We start from the raw sequence: 17,554 nt of genomic DNA, 5'->3' as shown, positions 1-17,554 counted from the left end.
CTATTTTATTTATTTATTTATTTATTCTGTCATAATAAATCACGTTTAAATGGCAAACATAGTGGTCCAGCGCCGCGGATACGATAAAAAGGTAATTGCTGTTTGGCGATGGAATCTGAGGTGCAACGCATCATCAGATCGGAAAACCCATCCGACTTTACCAACTGCTGCCACGTGACATTACTATGAGTCGGTGAGAAAGCCCAATCCATCATCCTATTTTAAATTTCCCCCAATTAGAAACAGTAGCAGTAACTTAAATTAAAAGCCACATAAATCGTTCTATCATCATCATCGTAAACAGAAATTAATTGAGCGAGAAAGATGAGAAGCGCGTGGGTTGGCATGCAGCGAGAGAGCTCTTTATTCACTCGTATCTCGTGTGCGTTGTCCCCTTTGCTTTGACCGTCCGTTGCGGATCATTAATTTCACCGGCGAGCTTTTAGTGAAACCTTTCTATTTTATCTCTTCACCCACCTCTATAATAAATATATATATATATATATATATATAAAGTAACAAAAACAAAGTTACTCCGACTCACACTCGATGAGATCTCCATCAATTAATTAATTAATTAATTAATTTAGTACAGAGGAGCGACCTAGAGCGTTAGATAAGGAGTGGAGTCCGCTCGTTTTCGTTGCCTCTCCTCGTCATCAGTTTGTCCCCTTTATAGCGCACCTGCGCCATACGTGTCCTTCCACTTATATATCACCTCTCTCTCTCTCTCTCTCTCTCTACATATATAAATATAAAGGAAAACCACCACCCTTATCTCCCCCATAACGCCTTTTCGCCACTTATCTCCCCTATTCTTGCTCTTCTCCGCTTCTCTAACCGATATCGCTGCAAGGGAAAATAATGGCCGTGCAAGCCCATTACCCCTCCATCGCTTTCTCCCCTGACTTCGGCGGCAGGTAAGGAAAAGAAAATAAAGAAAACAAAGATACTACTACCGCTTCTTCCTCCTCTTCTTCTCGCCTATATAAATATATATATATATATACAAATATATATTTAGTTCTTCGTCTCAGTGGATTTGTTCTCGTCCTTTTGCCTCTCCATCAGGGCTCGGAACGACTTGTTGGAAGAGCTCCAGATGCTTCAAGATCGCAACCTCCTCGGAGCCTACGCCCAACTCGGTGAGTGATCCCATCCTATCCATTCGTCCACCTCTTTACCCAATCAATGATTTGGAGGATTGATTTTAGTAAAAATCCGATCGATACAGTTAATAACGGCGGCGGAGTGTTCAGCGACCCCCAGAGCGAGCTTACCTGCAATGCATCCGGACAGAGGAAGCGAAGCAGAGACCAGGCTACCATGGCAGCGGCCCCGTTACAGCACAACCAAATCAGCGCGCCGTTCCGGTACCCGGCCGTGTCGGCGATTCCGGCGAAACCTTCGATGACGGATGTGACCGGCTGTACCGGTAACAACCAGAGCCGGATGCTCGAATCCGTTGGCACGTCCACCAGTGGTCGGCCGCTCGCGCACGACCTCCTCTCCCATCTCTGCCACCAGAGACTCGAGATCGACGCCCTCCTCCGCCTCCAGGTTTGTTCAATTCCGCGATCTAATGTAATCTCTTCCTTCTGTTGAATCGATCGGTTCTTTTCGATTCTGATCAGATATTTGGAATTTCTACAGAACGAGAGGTTGAGATCGGGATTAGAGGAGGCGAGGAAGAGGCACTGCCGCATGCTCCTATCGGCGGTGGAGCAAAAGGCGGCGCGGCGGCTGAAGGAAAAGGAAGCGGAGCTGGAGAACGCGAGCAAGAGGAACATGGAATTGGAGGAGAAGGTTCAGCAGATGAGCGCGGAGAACCAGATCTGGTTCAATGTTGCCAAGAACAACGAGGCGATCGTCTCAAGCCTCCGATCCAGCCTCGAGCAAGTCCTCCAGAATAATATAAACAGCAACAACAACGGCGGCGAAGTACGGCGATCCGAGGGATTCGGCGATAGCGATGACGTGGGTGGCTTCGCCGCCGCCGCCGCCGATGACGCTGAATCGTGCTGCTTCGAAGGAGGTGAGAAGGGGGTGGCGAAGGTGAACGAGCAGTTGCGTTACCGGAGATCCTGCAAGGTGTGCAACGCCAAGGACGTGTGCGTGCTTTTGCTTCCCTGCAGACATCTCTGCCTATGCAAGGACTGCGACTCCAAGGTCGACGCGTGTCCCATCTGCAACTCCACCAAGAACGCCTCCCTCTACATCTTCATGCCATGATCCGCACCAATTCAGAGAGGTCTCTTTTTCTTTCTCTTTTTTCGTTTCCTTCTGGGGTACCTTCTTTTTGGGATTTTGGATCAAAACATCGAATAGGCAACCGTCCTCGTAGTCGGTTTTTTTTTTAATTTCCATGTGTTCTGGTGTTTCCTCCAGTAGTTATCGTTTTCTCTCTCCCTGTTTGTTTCTATGGTTAGTTCGTGGACTTTAGAGGGGCGGGGGGGGGTTCACCTGTTGCGTTGCACAAACTTTGACGGCAGTTATTTCGATGGCCTTTTACCATGCTAGTATACATTTCGGGTAAAAGAAAGGTCTCTGCTGTACATATGGAGTAATTGAGTAACGCAGCTAACCCCTCCCCCCATTGTAAGTCTTTCTGAAACGGTGTGTAAACAAACGGGCCAGTTTAGAGTTTATCCAGTTTGATCCGCTCCTCGTCAGCAACCGATTCGTACATTTATTCTTTTTCACTCTTCAAAATAACTAGTCCTTCTTTATAGGTGTATAGCATGCCTGCGCCTATGATGCCGTTTGCAGTCATGTCATGTAAAAAATGCATATTGGTGTGTGTGTTAATCTGTTTGTGTATATATGTATATATATACATAATTTACAAACAAGTGCGATGGGCAGCTGGTGGGTGGTACCGGTGCTACTGGCGTCGAGGAGAAGGGACCACTAAACTCCGTACTTGCCTCTGCCTGGTTCATTGGTACTGGAAAACCACCACGCCACTACCTCACCACCACCACCTCCACCACCACCACCACCTGACTGCATGCTTGCATCTCTCTGCCCAAGGGGGATTTATTTTTCCCCTACTTTACTTTTGTCCATTTCTTTATTTCTCCGTTCTCCGAGATTTTCGTGAAATAAAATGGAACGCTTCATGGTGTGTGTCGTGCATCATGCACGCCTCGCATTAATAATCTATGCAAATTTATAGATCTAGAGCATTGATTATAATTTTTATAGGAGAGATTAGACAAAGTGCATGTTACGTAATACCTACACTAAGTACCAGCTCCGATCAAACGTAAACCACAGCGCTGCATGATGATTGCACGCTCCCTCTGGTATAAATGGCTTCGTACCTCTTTGAAATAACATGACAACATATGCATGTGATGTTTGCTGCACTGCACGTCATGACATGGAAGTCTTCCTTGTTGTTTGATTGATAGAAAGAGTTAAAAACTCTACTATTTAAACTACCGTACGGAGTATCCACCAGAGATATCAAAATTAAGAATGCAACGAAAATCAATGAGGTCTATATATATCGGCGTATAAATCGATCCATTGTTGATTTAAGTCACCGCATTGTAAATTAAGATGAGTTTTGTCGTCTTATACTTTCACTTGTACCTACGTAAATTGTTTGTCAAGCTTTTCCAAGTGCGGGGAAGCCACCACCTGCAACTTTCCCTTTCCTCTTTTCCTTTCCTTTCTTTCTTTTGTTCTGTTTCACTAAAGTCTAAAATCCATGAAGACTACTACTACTAGGGTAGAAAGGACCAAGTCAAAGTAATGGCATCAGATGCCAATTTTTTTCTTTTTTTTTTTCCAATGAAAAATAAAATAAAATAAATAAATAAAGGTGCTAGCTACTCCTTTATTTTCTCGACCCATCCGTTTCTTTTTTGCCTTATCTATGTATATGCTTGTTTGGATTGTAATTAATGGAGCACGAGTGACATGTGAATTGGAGAAAGCAATAAAGGGAACTTATCTGGCAAACCTACCATGTTGGCTTTTTATGGTTATATATAAAACGGAACCTTTACTTTCACCTAGTACTTATTCTTTTCTTTTCTTTTCTTTTTTTTTAAAAATAAAATAAAAAATAAAATCTTGTTTTTGTTTACTTTTATTATTCACCCACTTGTATAGCTAGCTAATCGTATGAGATGCAACCAAGGGAAGAATTACCAAATGGATGTGGACAAAAGTGAGAGTGAGGGGTTGGTCATCTTTTTTTGCATAGGAAGTGGGAAAAGGCCTTGAGATAAAGACAAGCAACCCATATAGGTTTATTTTTATATATGTATTGTTTTCTAAGCAGGTGAATAGTAAACTTTACACATGCCTTGGCTTTATCTTGGATTTTGATAAATATGAGGATGGAGTTGGGGCCCCCATTAGTTTGTGCACAGGTTGTTTGAACATTGATGTACATCAGTTGACCATTCATGCTTTTATTTATATTTATTTATTTGGTGGCCTCGCCTATTAAATTTTCTTTTCTTCTTTATCTTTAATTTATAGCATAGAAAAGTAAGGTAATGAAGTCACCTTAGAATCTCGCAACCTAGTGCATTAAAGAGAGAGAGAGAGAGAGAGAGAGAGAGAGAGAGAGAATTTGGTAACTTTTAATTGCTTTCTGCCACCAAAGTCTCTGAGGTTTACTTGTATTGGAATGTGGGATGTCCACCCAATTTTAGGGGATGGGGAAATGAAGTTAATTGGGTACCGATGGCCCCCACACACAACTATGCTGCTGGCCTTCAAGCCTTCAAGCCAGGCAGCAGCTTCCTTTTACGACAGGGATAGGATTCTTTTTAAAAACAAAAGAGATCGATCAATCAAGTGTCCTTTTAGAGTTGAGAGTTGAATAATTTCCCCATTGAATTCTTCTTGCACAATAATTACATAGCACATATATAATTATATATATATATATATATATATCTTGATAGAGATCAGCTGAAACAAGCTAGGCCAGTGCCCACGTCTAATTAATGGAGTGGATCGGGAGATCTATTTTAAGCCACAAATTAAAAGAATTAATCCCATCGCATTACTAGAAACAAGGGAGGATTAAGAAAAGGAGAAGAAGAGGAGGAAGAAAACAACTTGTGGGGATGTGGAGGTCTCAACTTTCAAGGCACCCCACTATTAGATATCTTGGAGCAAAAGATGCCACCCACAAACTGCTATCTACTTTATTATATTTCTTTCTTGGAATCTATCCATCTATCTATCTTATATGGATGATATAACCATCTAACTTTTGCTTATCTTGCTGGTGCTTGAATCTAAGCGGATTTTAATGCACGGTCCCAAATAATAAATAATATATATATATATATATATATATATATATATGTATATAAAAGGAGTACTTGTCCTACGACTACTCATCGCAAGCCCCTGGATGGATTCTTACTGCATGTACACCACCTACCTGTCGACGAGAAGATAACAAGATGGCAGTCATGCTACATTGAATTCAGATTCATTTGTCTACTACTACCCCAAGACTAGTTTAAAAAATCCACGCAAATGCAGGCCAATTGTCAATTACAATTAATTTCTTTTAAAGGTTTGTAGTGCCCACACATGTCATAGAGCAAATTCCAAGCTCAGCAACTCTTTCTTATCTTATTCCTTGTCCTACTGAGAAGAGAGAGGTTGAGAGAGGGAGAGATCGAGAGAGACAATAATATTAGTTGTCACCTTCTCCACGGAGCTATCTCCCTCATAGACGATCATGCAAACCACAACCCCTTTTGTCTTGTAGCTTGGAATTTAATGGCCCAGAGCTTTAATGTCTTCTTCCTGATTAGGGGAACTGTACGTTCTTGCCGGACCACCATCACTATTCATTATCAAAACTATAATACAACCAAATGAAAAGAAAAGAAAAGAAAAGAAAACGCTAAGCATACAAGTCTTCTTCACAGCTTTAGCTTTTGAGCCCATATAAAAACAATTAAGTGATAGATCATCCAACCGACATTATTCGTGATGTAAAAATTTTCAACTTACCTCTCGTGGAAGGAATAGACATGTATAGACATTCCAAAAAGCTTGACATTTTTCTGTATTAATGATAGATATGATCTCTGTAAGGTGGCACTATCATGCTCAAAGGACCACTCACAATTTGAGAAGGTGGGCGTGAGATGGGATCAAATTATATATGGTGGGTATCAAGGTCTCTGAATCATGGGGCATATATATATATATATATGCAGGGCCCAAAAATATCAAAGGGGGTGAAAAAAATAAGAGAGGTGTGATGATAACGATGTGTAACGCTCAACTCTAGAGCCCATAAACGCATCCAATTAATTCATTGTGGTTGTAGTACTGATGGAAGCCATGCATGATATGGAATTGGATTCCCATGCGGCAAAAATCCAGGAGGAGGTTTCATTGCATCAATCCTTTCTGGGTCCCTCTCTTTTATTCATCGGGCTCTTGATTTATCTGACCCTTAACTCGATCACCATTATTGTTAGGATCTCTAGCGTGATCGATCCTTTAATCCTTTTCAATCTCTTCTTACTCGCGGCTCTTGAAGAAGTACGTTGTCATCCTTCACTTCATTACAAGCACACACACAAAAAAAAAAAGTAGACAAAGTTAACACTCATAGTTTCCTTTGTTTACTTTGCCATATATATATTTATATATTCTTGGCAGATCAGTAGGTCGTTGTTTCATCATGGGCCTCTTTTTTTTTTTTTTAAAATTCAGCCCAACTGGATCCGGCCCACCAATATATGCAATCGGGATGCAGCAATACCTATGAATGGATGGACGGCCCAAGAAAGTAGAAGGAAAGCTCGATCCAGTGCTTTAAGAAACCTTTTTTTATTTTTTGTTTATTAATTTTATTTTATGAACAACAATGAAGAACACTTCCCTTAATTCATAGTATTAGATACATAAAGGAGTTGGTAACATACAAGATCGCTATACTGCAATTGATTACGTTGTGATCTCCCAATGACGGACCAAAAAGGCTCTGAGTTGTCATCGTTACAAACATTCACAACAAGAGAGAAGAAAATCGAAGAAAGAAAGAAAGAAAGAAAGAAAGAAGAAAGAAGAAAGAAGAAAGAAATTAAGCATCAATAGAACTCAAAATCACTTCCAGTTGTTGGCAACAATGTCAGCCAAGTCTACCACCCGCTGCGAGTAACCCCATTCGTTGTCATACCATGCAATGACCTTCACCATATCATCACCCATGACCATGGTCAGCGAGGCGTCGACGGTGGAGGACACGTCGGTGCAGCGGAAGTCAACGGAGACGAGAGGCTCGTCGCACACCGAAAGGATACCTTTCAGCTCCTTGTCGGCGCTTTCCCTGAAGGCGGCGTTGACCTCCTCGGCAAAGGTCTTCTTGGACACTTGCACGACGAGGTCAACCACTGAGACATTAGGCGTTGGCACACGGAGTGCTATCCCATTGAGCTTGCCCTTGAGGCTGGGGAGGACGAGAGCCACCGCCTTCGCAGCACCGGTGGAGGTGGGGACGATGTTGAGGGCTGCAGCGCGCGCACGTCGGAGATCGCGGTGGCTGGCGTCGAGCAGTCTCTGGTCTCCGGTGTAGGAGTGCGTGGTAGTCATGGTTCCTTTGATGATGCCTGGAAGCATGCATGCAACTCGATCGACAATTAATAGTGAATGTACGTAAAACTCATAAACTAGCTTTAGATGGTTGGTTACTTTGAGTCTTTAATTTTGGAGTTAAGAATAATGTAATAACGTCGTACCGAACTTTTGGTCGAGGACTTTGACGAAGGGGGCGAGGCAGTTGGTAGTGCAAGAGGCGTTGCTAATGATTGGCTCGTCCGGGCTGTAGGCGTCGGCGTTGACACCCACCACGTAGGTGGGGATGTCCCCCTTCCCTGGCGCCGTAATCAGCACCTTCTTCGCCCCGGCTTCGATGTGCTTCCCGGCGCCCTCCCGGTCCACGAACACCCCCGTGCCCTCGATGACGAGGTCGATGCCCAGCTCCTTCCATGGAAGGTTCGCGGGGTTGCGGTTGGAGACGACCTTGATGACCTTGCCGTCCACGGAGATGCCGGCTTCGCCCTCGGGCTTGACGTCGGCGTCGAAGATGCCGAGGGTGGAGTCGTACTTGAGGAGGTGGGACGCCTGCTTCACGCCGCCGGTGTCGTTGATGGCGATCACGTCCAATGGGGAGTCTTTGCGTCCGTGCCAGCAACGCAGGAAGTTGCGACCGATGCGGCCGAACCCGTTGATCGCCACCTTCAGCTTTGCTTCCGTCGGCCCACGAACCCCGTTCCCTCCCACCTACGTACGCATGCACAACAAAAATCAATCTCATCTTATTAGAGTGTGTGATCTAAGCGACTTAATGCATTGTTTAATATTGTATTCTCTTACAACTTATGGTTCTCCATGTCTACACTACCAATGAAACACCGTAACAGCTAGCAGTTGTCGTAAAATGATACACAGTTGTCATAATTATCGATCAATTTACTTAAACGGCATGGTCGTTACTCTGCAAATTTTATTTCCACTTACTTTTGCACCAAAAAAAAAGAAGAAAAAAGAAAGAAGAGGAGAACCCCAACCATTGATTGGATTACGTGTCATCTATCGTATAAAAATGGCAACGTATAGCTATACAACAACACACTAAGAAGAAAACCAATGCATGATTTATAGCAGACTATAAAGTAACTCGCAGTGAAGTGGCAACGTATGCAACAAATTGGCTACTCACATCCTCTTCGCTAATTATTTGATTAATGCATTTGGACTAAGCGGAAACAGAGCCAAGCATGGGATCAAGTTGTGATCATCTTAAACCGAGTCTAATTAAGGGAGACGGAAAAAGTAATTGGATTCAGAAACATACGGCGGAGGTCTTGAAAGAGATGACGGAGATGAAGTCATCCGATGTGGCGATCTTCCTGAAGGGAAGAGCACCGGTGGAGCTCCTCAGGCCGGAGAATTCCGACAGTCCCTTTCCATTCGCCTACACCAACAATAATACAACATCATCATCATTATACAGGATAGAGATCGAGAATTGATCAAACATAGTAAAACACCGAGGAGGTATACTAATGAAAGAGAGAACAAGAGAGAGAGAGAGAGAGAGAGAGAGAGGACCTGAAGAGAGGCATTGGCTACTAGAAGCGTAGCCGACGACATGGGATGGTTGTTGGATGGATCGAAGGGAAGAGTGTGAAGCGGCAGCAGCAGAAGAGATGTGTGTGGGTTTATATGATCCCAAAGACGATAACAAAAGGTTTGTGGTGTGTAGAAAGAGTGGGAATTGAGAGGAGGGAGAAGAGATGAGATGAGATTACGGATAGCATATCCATCAACGTATGGCTGGCAATGCTTCTTCCCTCCATCACCCACTTCTGAGTGGACTCCTGCATTAGTTCAGGCCTGGGCTTGGGCTTCCATATGGGCCTTTTCTACTCTCTCTCTTTCAATCTTATTTCATACTATTAAGCTATGCATTCTGTTTGTGAGGCCAGAGACACACGAGAAGAGGATATCCACAAGTTCATGATCGCCGCTTTGAGCTTTCCTATGACACTACAATCACGCGGAACCACTGAGAGAAAGTTTATTCAATTTAATTTTGATGTGACGAGACAGATAATTGGAAGGAATACATCAAATATTTATGTATAAGATATGTGACTTTAATCGGTGACGGAGAATTACAACACGTGATGACATGGCGTGACAAGTGTAATCACTTTTATATGCATCACATATCATAGATACAGATCAACCACCTCTGTTCTATTTTTCCTTCTAATTCTTCAGCAACTAAATGATCATCAGGTCATCAAAATCAGCCAAAACAACAGCAGCACAGGTTTTATATCATGAGTACATGGTCAAAAAACCCAAAGATGTCGAGCTCTTCAATTACTTTCTTAGGGGCATTTCGACTTATTCGTAACATGTCATCAACACCTTAGACTTAGGTGCATGTCTATAGTGTCCCTCCTATAGCATGAAAAGTTATGGTTTCAGTCAAAACAGACCCCAAAACTGCCTAAATTAAATGGTAGTAAGTTCAACAGCATTTGTCGCTTCAACTCCAGGAAACAATCAGGCAAAGTTTCAAGAATCCAAGAAACAGTACGAATCCACAACTGGAAATGGGATGTGCAAGCAGCCAACGTATATATAGTTCAGATGGATAAAGTCTGATATGTGCAAATATTGATCTATAACGAATATGCAAAACATAAAATAAGGAATTACCTCGCAGGGAGATAAGAAGGAAAAAAAAAAGAAGCAATTTCTAATGGTAACTTGTGCAGACTGTCACATATATCAGATACCTCCATCCGAAAACATAGTTGACCTCATTTCAGATCAATAAAAGGTATCATGCTAACCTGTGCCTACAATTGCCTGTATCGAATACCTTCTATTACTTCCAAAATGCAGATGATCAAGTGTAGAAATTGTTCATTACTTTAACATGGATATACCAACAGAACAGATGTAGAGTTTCACCACAAGAATTTCAGAGTGTATATTGAGCACATATTATGTCAGTGAGTTACCGTATTTGGAAAATATGAACCTCATATGGGTGACTTGAGCATTGAATATATGGGAAAGGTCATGATTAAAGAACTAGAGCCAGCACAAGTAGACATACCAGAGATGCTAACATGCAAAAGGGAAGAATTTCAAGAATAGTAAAGGTGGCAGATAGTAATGATATTTGATATTAAACTACTGTGGTAGCAGCTCTAACAACCGCTGAATTGCTGTAAGCAGAACAAATATATATTGACAACCTTAAAAATATCAGACTACTTTTTGCAATAAATTATAGAATGAGAAACATGATTATCCATTTATATTGGATCACCTGCTGTGTGAGCTAATTATTTTATATGGTCAAACTATCGCTGATGCAATAAGTCCTCAAAAGTAACAATTACCTGTTTTGCATAATACAAATAAGTTGATCCCACAAGGCTGGAGGAGTTAATATTATCGTAATCCAACTGGTTTTACAATATCAAGTTCTCTTTTCCTGGTAGCATCTACTTACAGAGTAAACTAAAGAAAAGTACAAGAGAAGGCAGCAGTTAGTTTTGCATTTATAATGCAGTAGGATGAAGAAAAAGAATCTCTGTTAACCTTTTGTCCCACCTATAGAAAGCATGCCCACCATTTTTGAGGGACGCACTAAGCACCAATATTTCAACAGTTTTAAGTAAATCAAAAGTAACTTCATAGGTGATTGGAAGTATTAAGAGGATGAAGATAAGATACAAGCTTTGACTCCCAAGCATTTACTTATCACCTCATCTATACAAAGATCAATGATTTTCCTTATGGTCCTAGCATAATTTCTGTTCACCATCTCATTCTACAACTTTATGTAGTTATGTAGCAATATCTTCAACATAAACAATGTGGCGTAGCTCTTAAAGAACTTGTTGATTACCCGAGAAAGAAAATTGCATGCATCACCATCCACAAGTAAAGAGAATAAGCATGTTTCCTACTACACATATCCGAAATATCCACTTCCTCAAATATCAGGGAACCACTGGCCCCTACATCAAGCAAGCAATCAAGACTTCACAATGCAGCAGTCAGTTGGCGTAAAATGTCTCTAGTTCCAGAGAGACCATACGAAGAACAAGATAAGACTAAAGCACTTGGGGAAAATTCTCTTTAAAAAACTTGATCTGTAAACCAACGACATACACAATTTCACACAATGATGAACTCACAACAGACTGAAGTAATATGTTCTTTTCATTTAGCTGTGGATCAAGGACAGTTCTTCGATATTGAAGGAGGTTATGTAAGTCCAACAAATCCACTCAGAATGAAGAGGAATCAAACTCCATTACCACCTCAAGCTTCCAACTTTTGTTACTCCCAGCTCCCAACCTTCTATACTCAACATCTAAACGTGAGATATAATTGATTAATTTTGCCATCTCTAAGCATCATCAAAGGTTTCCAAGGTCACATTAGTGCAACAAATCTACTAAAAGCGGATAGGAATCAAAGTCCATTACCTCCTCAAACTTCCAGTTTTTGTTACTCCCAATGTTCTATAGTGAAACATGTCCAACTACATGACATAACTTCACCATCTGTAAATACCAAGACAGTGCATTATAAGGTTATCTCCTCTAGGTGATACTGTCACATGTCTGCAAGTTTATATAGATCTTAATAGCAGATATCTTAGTATTGTAATAGTATAACACCATAAAACATATCCCCTGAAGAAGGAAGGTGCCTTTGTGATGTTTATTTCAACCTATCTCCTCAATCCACTTTCTAACTATATCATTAGTTATGAAATTTTCCTCCAGCTTGGACCTCTAATCATTTGAAGAACTTCTAACGTAAGTTTTAATTCTTCATAGATATCAATACTAGGTAACCACATCTCAGATCTTCCATTTTCTCATGATCCTTGACAAACTTTCCATGTTCCATTTGACATGTTATGGAAACAATGTCCTGTCTAGTTATGCCAATGCACACATCAACCAAGTAAAGAAGAGAGATCCTCTACACAAAACAAAATTATTCTTGTAAGCTAATACTCAAAGGATCAAACCTCTCCACCTTGTTGGAAGATGAATATTTCCTTAATTTATGTAAATATCTTCCAATCTCGAATCAATGATGCCTAAAAGCTTGACATGACAATACCAGCAAGATCCTTCAGACCCAAGTCTATCAAAGAGAAGAAATTAAGCTTTATTAGACAGATTCAATGACAAATGAAAGTTGCACTGCTTTTCCTGCTTGAAGATATTCCATCAGTTCTCTGTTGTTCATCAAGTTCACACAGAACTATGAGGAAGATACATAAGGCAGTAGGATGAAGAAAAATAATTTAGATTATCCTTTTGTCCCTCCTATAGAAAGCATGCCCACCATTTTTGAATGACGCACTAAGCACTAATATCTCAACAAATTTTAAGTAAATAAAAATATATTTATATCTGATTGGGTGTATTAGGAGGATGAAGATAAGATACAAGCTTTGACTCCAAAGCATTTACTTATCACCTTGCCTATAAAAATATCAATTATTTTCCTTATGGTCCTAGCATAATTGCTGATTTTAGTCGTTCTATTTATTTCGTGCGCATCATCACATCATGTATCCTCGCTATATTATATTATATCCTCATGGTCAGGATCCTACTGTGGACCAAGCTGTAGACCATAAAAGTTTTCCAATTTCTTTTGCATTATCTGAATAATCATAGCACAAAATGACGAAAGATATATATAGCTGTCCAAAAGTACACTCAAATCATATTTGGTTATTGAGTTAACTGAGATCCAACTCACTAGATTCAACTAGATGACAAGAAGCAAGTGACAAAATTGGGCATGACAAAGTAGAAGAAAAATTAGAACCTCTTTTCCTTCAAAGAGAAACTCAGAAAATCATCAGTCATTATATAGTTGAGTCTTCCATGTAAACTTGCTCGTCTGCAGTTTTAGAGGGAACATATCATGAAAACATTAAGTATACTAGGAGATTTATCCCTATGCACTAGTGCTTCAACCATTTACTTGAACATACATAGAGATAGATATATTAAACTTGATTGTGTTAAATTTTGCTGTCAAAGGTTTACAATCTATTCTGTGAATATACATAGCTCATATCCTTTATTTCCCCAGATGCAAGGATGGAATATAATAAAGCCCTTTTGCTTTGCAATGCAGGATCGATATTGTGAGTCATAAGATTTTAACAAAAGCTCCAAATAGTAACCCTACTTATTTCACAGTACCCCTTATGTAATTCTGCTCTCCTCACCTAAGGTCGACTTCACTAGCACCACCAACCTGCCCCAGTTCCATCCATTTATATTTGGCCCTCATGTACCTATTTTCTCCATCTATGATTTTCTCTTACCTGCCACTTTCAGGTTAACTTGTATCACTTTCTGCTTCGATTATCCATTGTGGGGATAATATGAAACCTTAAATGATAAGGTAAAACGTGGTAAAATAAATATTACTGTCTCTCTACTCTTAGCGTCTCGATATTACAGAGTTATAGAAAAAAACAGAGGAGGCACTAGTATCTAGTGCATCAAAGATAGGTATTAGACGAGAGGAAAGAGGGTAAAAGGAGAAGACAAGGCAATTCTATCAATTAAACTCTCTTTTATTAATCTAACTTTGGAAATAACCAAATAAACAAGGAATATATATTCTCTTTCCTATTAGCTTTAACTCAACGAACAAATCTATAAAGCTTTATAAGTAAAATGCATAAAGAGGAGTTGATATGGCATTCAAAAGAATTTAGAGCAAACTAAGAAAAAAGCCTTTCAGGAAATAAGGCATCATTGAGCTGTAGAAGTATCGTTTTTCTGTTGTTGTGGTTTTCTCCTTGCTCAATTTAGATGACGTGGCACCACTAGTTAAAAGTTTAACATGGAATGGCATATATAGCTCTTAACCTTCACAATGTGTGGTAACTGATAATATAGTTAAAAAAGCATCCCAAATTGTTACTCGGAAGTCTTCAAAATTAAGATAAATATATCTACCGAAGGAAATGGAAAATGCTAAACTGAACTATGATGTTGATATCCAGTTAAGCAGTCTTCCCCACTGTGGGAATCAAGCAATAGATGATATACAGTAATTAGATGACAAGAGATTTAGATGCTGATACATTTGCCAGAACTAGAGGCAAATCAACAAAAAATTAACAGCAGAGGCTAGATTGATAAGGAAGCAAACCAGTTAGCTAGAAGCTCAGATCTAATCTAAAAGGAGGTGGGATGTGGATTGCATACAGGAATCAGACCCTGAGAATCTGAAGCTTGGTGGAGAAGGCGATGGCGACCCAATCAGGCTGCGTAGAGGACCACTGCAGCTGCTCGATCTCTGCCCCGGCCGTGTAAGCGAGGATAGGATCAAGCCCACCCTCGGCTGCTGGCTGCTGTCCTCCGGCGCTACTTCCCATAGAGGAGAGGTCCCAGATGAGTGCCTGGGAATCATCCCCAGCGGTACAAATGTGGCAGGAACTGTGAGGCGCCCACGCGATGGCGTTGACGCTGGCCTGGTGGCGCTGGAGCTCGACCACCGGAAGGGTCGGGAAGCGGATATCGAGCACGACCACCTTAGGGCTATCCATGATGATGGTGGCCATGTACCTCGGATCCTGCTTGTTCCACCCCAAGCGAACGAGCGGCGTATCGGGCGGGTCGGCCGACTCGTAGATGATGGTAGAGTGTTCCTTGTCCCGGAGATCGAAAACCCTGACGGAGCCATCAGCCGATACGGAGGCGAAGACCCCAACCCCGCCCCAGGCGATGTCGTAGACCTCCTTATCGTGGGCGATGAGCTGCGTGTCGACGGCCTCCCGGTCGATGTCCCAGATGGTGCACGTGGTGTCGATGGACGACGTCCCCACCCGACGCGGTTCCGCCTCGTTCCAGTCGAACGAGGTCAAGGGACCACAGAACTCCGAGTTGCGGTTGCCGTTGAGGAGCGACTTGAGCTCGACGCCGCCGTTGCCGTTGGTTTCGTCATCGTCATCGGGAGAAGAGATGCGCCAGATGCGGAGGAAGTCGGCGGAGGTGGCGAGGAGGTCAGGGCGGAGGCAGTCGCGGTCGGGGACGAACATGGCCTTGGTGGGAGGGTAAGGGTGCTCGAAGGAGAGTGAGGGGTCGGACCGGATCTCACCGGTGGAATCATCCAATTGGACGATCTCGACCCGGTTAGGGTACTGCTCAAGGAGGCTGGCGATGGCGAGGCGGTACTTCTTGTCCCGGCGGACGCTCCAGTTCATGGCGTAGATGTGCCATGGCGCCTCGTATGTGTAGATCTCCGATCGCTTCTGCTGCTCCTCCGATCCCTCCGTTTCTCGATCCACGCCGCTCCCGCCCATGAAATCTCTCTCTCTCTCTCTCTCTCTCGATCTCGAGTGAGAGTCCGGAAGTCTTATATTAGTTTATATTATCGTAATCTTAATAATGAGGAGGGGTTTGGCAAATTGGCATAGGAAAACACCAAAACAGGATTTTGTTTTGGGCTATCGCCTATCGGGCCAGGGATTAGTAGTCCAGTTCTCACGTCACATGGGATATTCTCTTACTCATCTTATCTCTTCCATCATTTTTGGGCCTGAGTTGGAGCTGTTGTATTCTCCACTACTGATTACTATTGCCAATAATAATAATATACACAACATCTATATATATATATATATATATAACTCCTTGCTAAAGCTCCTAAGATTATTAATTACCAAATGTTAGGAGAACAATCACATCATCGGATAAAAAATTGAGGAAATCTTGAGCACTGACACAGAGTGAAGCATGCCTTCTCCAAGCAAAAATGTTCATATGTCTAATGACGAGTTCTGAATTTAGTCGGAAGAACGGACAATCCATTGAGCCATTTATTTTTGGTCACACATAATGCCAAGTAGAAGTAGAACCCATAGAATTCTCTAGTAAGGCTTCAGCCAGTCAAAGAGATGTTGAGTCATCGCATCTTTTTCTACACCGTTGCCTTTGGGAATTTGGTGGCAGTGGCAGTTGCAGCAGCAGCATCAGGAGAGGCCAACGTGAGCTCACTGGAGCTCTCGGGAAAGCGAAAGCCGTGGGAGATGACTAAGTTCATGCCAGTGTTGTCCATCTGTGTTTGGAGCTGCTGCTTTTGCCTCTGCTTCCTCTTCATCTCCTGGCGCTTGTTGACGTAGTCCTCTGGAATGAAGATATCCATCCTCTCCTACTTCCTTCATACTTTGGTGGTGATAAATGATATTTGAAGAGCAAACATGCTGTCGTTGAACTGCAAGGGGAGACTGTGGGGGTCCTCCCTTCAGCTCTTAACAAGAAATGGGGGCGAGGAAGCAAGGTGTTTGTTGCAATTATATCTATGCATGCCCAAGCAAGAATCGACAAGTAATCAGGCATATCTGAGAAGTAATACTATGCTCAGCAAGCAACAAACCGATAGCTTACGAAGCCTATCCAAAAAGAAAAAAAAAGAAGAAGCAGTGCTGACCTATTCCTCAACCATTATAGGAAAAGCATTGGGTCACCATTAATGTGATCCTTGTTATTACATAATATGCGATTTATCTTTATGATGATTCGTGTGATCCAGTTCATCCGGGTGCTATTCGGCACAAAGAGGAGGTCGCCATCTACTGAGTGGATTTCCTAACGAAACCAAATCATCCAGTACACACTTCTTGATATCAGCAATAAGTATAGATATTCAATAGAGTAACGCAAAGTATCACTGCATTTGGAAGTGAAATTGTTGGAAAACCCACCAATACTATATAGTGCATTAATGATACCAAGAACGTCTCATAGTGCTGGCTAAAAGAATTTATCGTACCAACTCAAGCATCGAAGAGCACGCACCTGCTTTCTTGTAGTCAAGTCTTAAAACTGCACTCAAAGTAGCTAAATTGGTTCGTATTTTTGTACCTCTGCTATGGAAGTACGCAAATTTGGCAAGAAAGAAACTTTCTTTGCAATCAAAGTAGCTAAATTGGTTCCTAGGATGAAAATGCATTGAA

The 17,554-nt window shown here is 41.8% G+C and overlaps 3 protein-coding genes across 3 annotated transcripts; 1 reads left to right on the top strand and 2 right to left on the bottom strand.

Moving 5' to 3' along the window:
• Positions 1–537: 537 nt before the first annotated feature.
• LOC140797893 (probable BOI-related E3 ubiquitin-protein ligase 2) lies at positions 538–2,676 on the top strand. The gene is made up of 4 exons (XM_073151584.1): positions 538–920; positions 1,072–1,145; positions 1,235–1,560; positions 1,654–2,676. Exons 1-4 carry the CDS (start codon positions 865–867, stop codon positions 2,230–2,232), a joined length of 1,035 nt encoding a protein of 344 aa, XP_073007685.1. The 5' UTR covers positions 538–864; the 3' UTR covers positions 2,233–2,676.
• A 4,196-nt stretch (positions 2,677–6,872) lies between these two features.
• Positions 6,873–9,366, bottom strand: LOC140798190 (glyceraldehyde-3-phosphate dehydrogenase A, chloroplastic). Its single transcript, XM_073151956.1, has 4 exons — positions 9,118–9,366; positions 8,861–8,980; positions 7,743–8,286; positions 6,873–7,613 (listed from the first exon to the last, which is right to left on the bottom strand). Exons 1-4 carry the CDS (start codon positions 9,157–9,159, stop codon positions 7,111–7,113), a joined length of 1,209 nt encoding a protein of 402 aa, XP_073008057.1. The 5' UTR covers positions 9,160–9,366; the 3' UTR covers positions 6,873–7,110.
• Positions 9,367–14,526: 5,160 nt separating this feature from the next.
• LOC140798189 (WD repeat-containing protein LWD1) lies at positions 14,527–16,118 on the bottom strand. The gene has a single exon (XM_073151955.1). It carries the CDS (start codon positions 15,899–15,901, stop codon positions 14,810–14,812), a length of 1,092 nt encoding a protein of 363 aa, XP_073008056.1. The 5' UTR covers positions 15,902–16,118; the 3' UTR covers positions 14,527–14,809.
• Between the last annotated feature and the right edge of the window lie 1,436 nt (positions 16,119–17,554).

Source organism: Typha latifolia, chromosome 11, assembly GCF_019914945.1.
Source record: "Typha latifolia isolate L0001 chromosome 11, TyphaL0001v2, whole genome shotgun sequence".
NCBI lineage: Eukaryota > Viridiplantae > Streptophyta > Magnoliopsida > Poales > Typhaceae > Typha > Typha latifolia.
The sequence above is the reverse complement of the archived record's forward strand: the minus strand, read 5'-3'. Positions and strand labels throughout refer to the sequence as shown.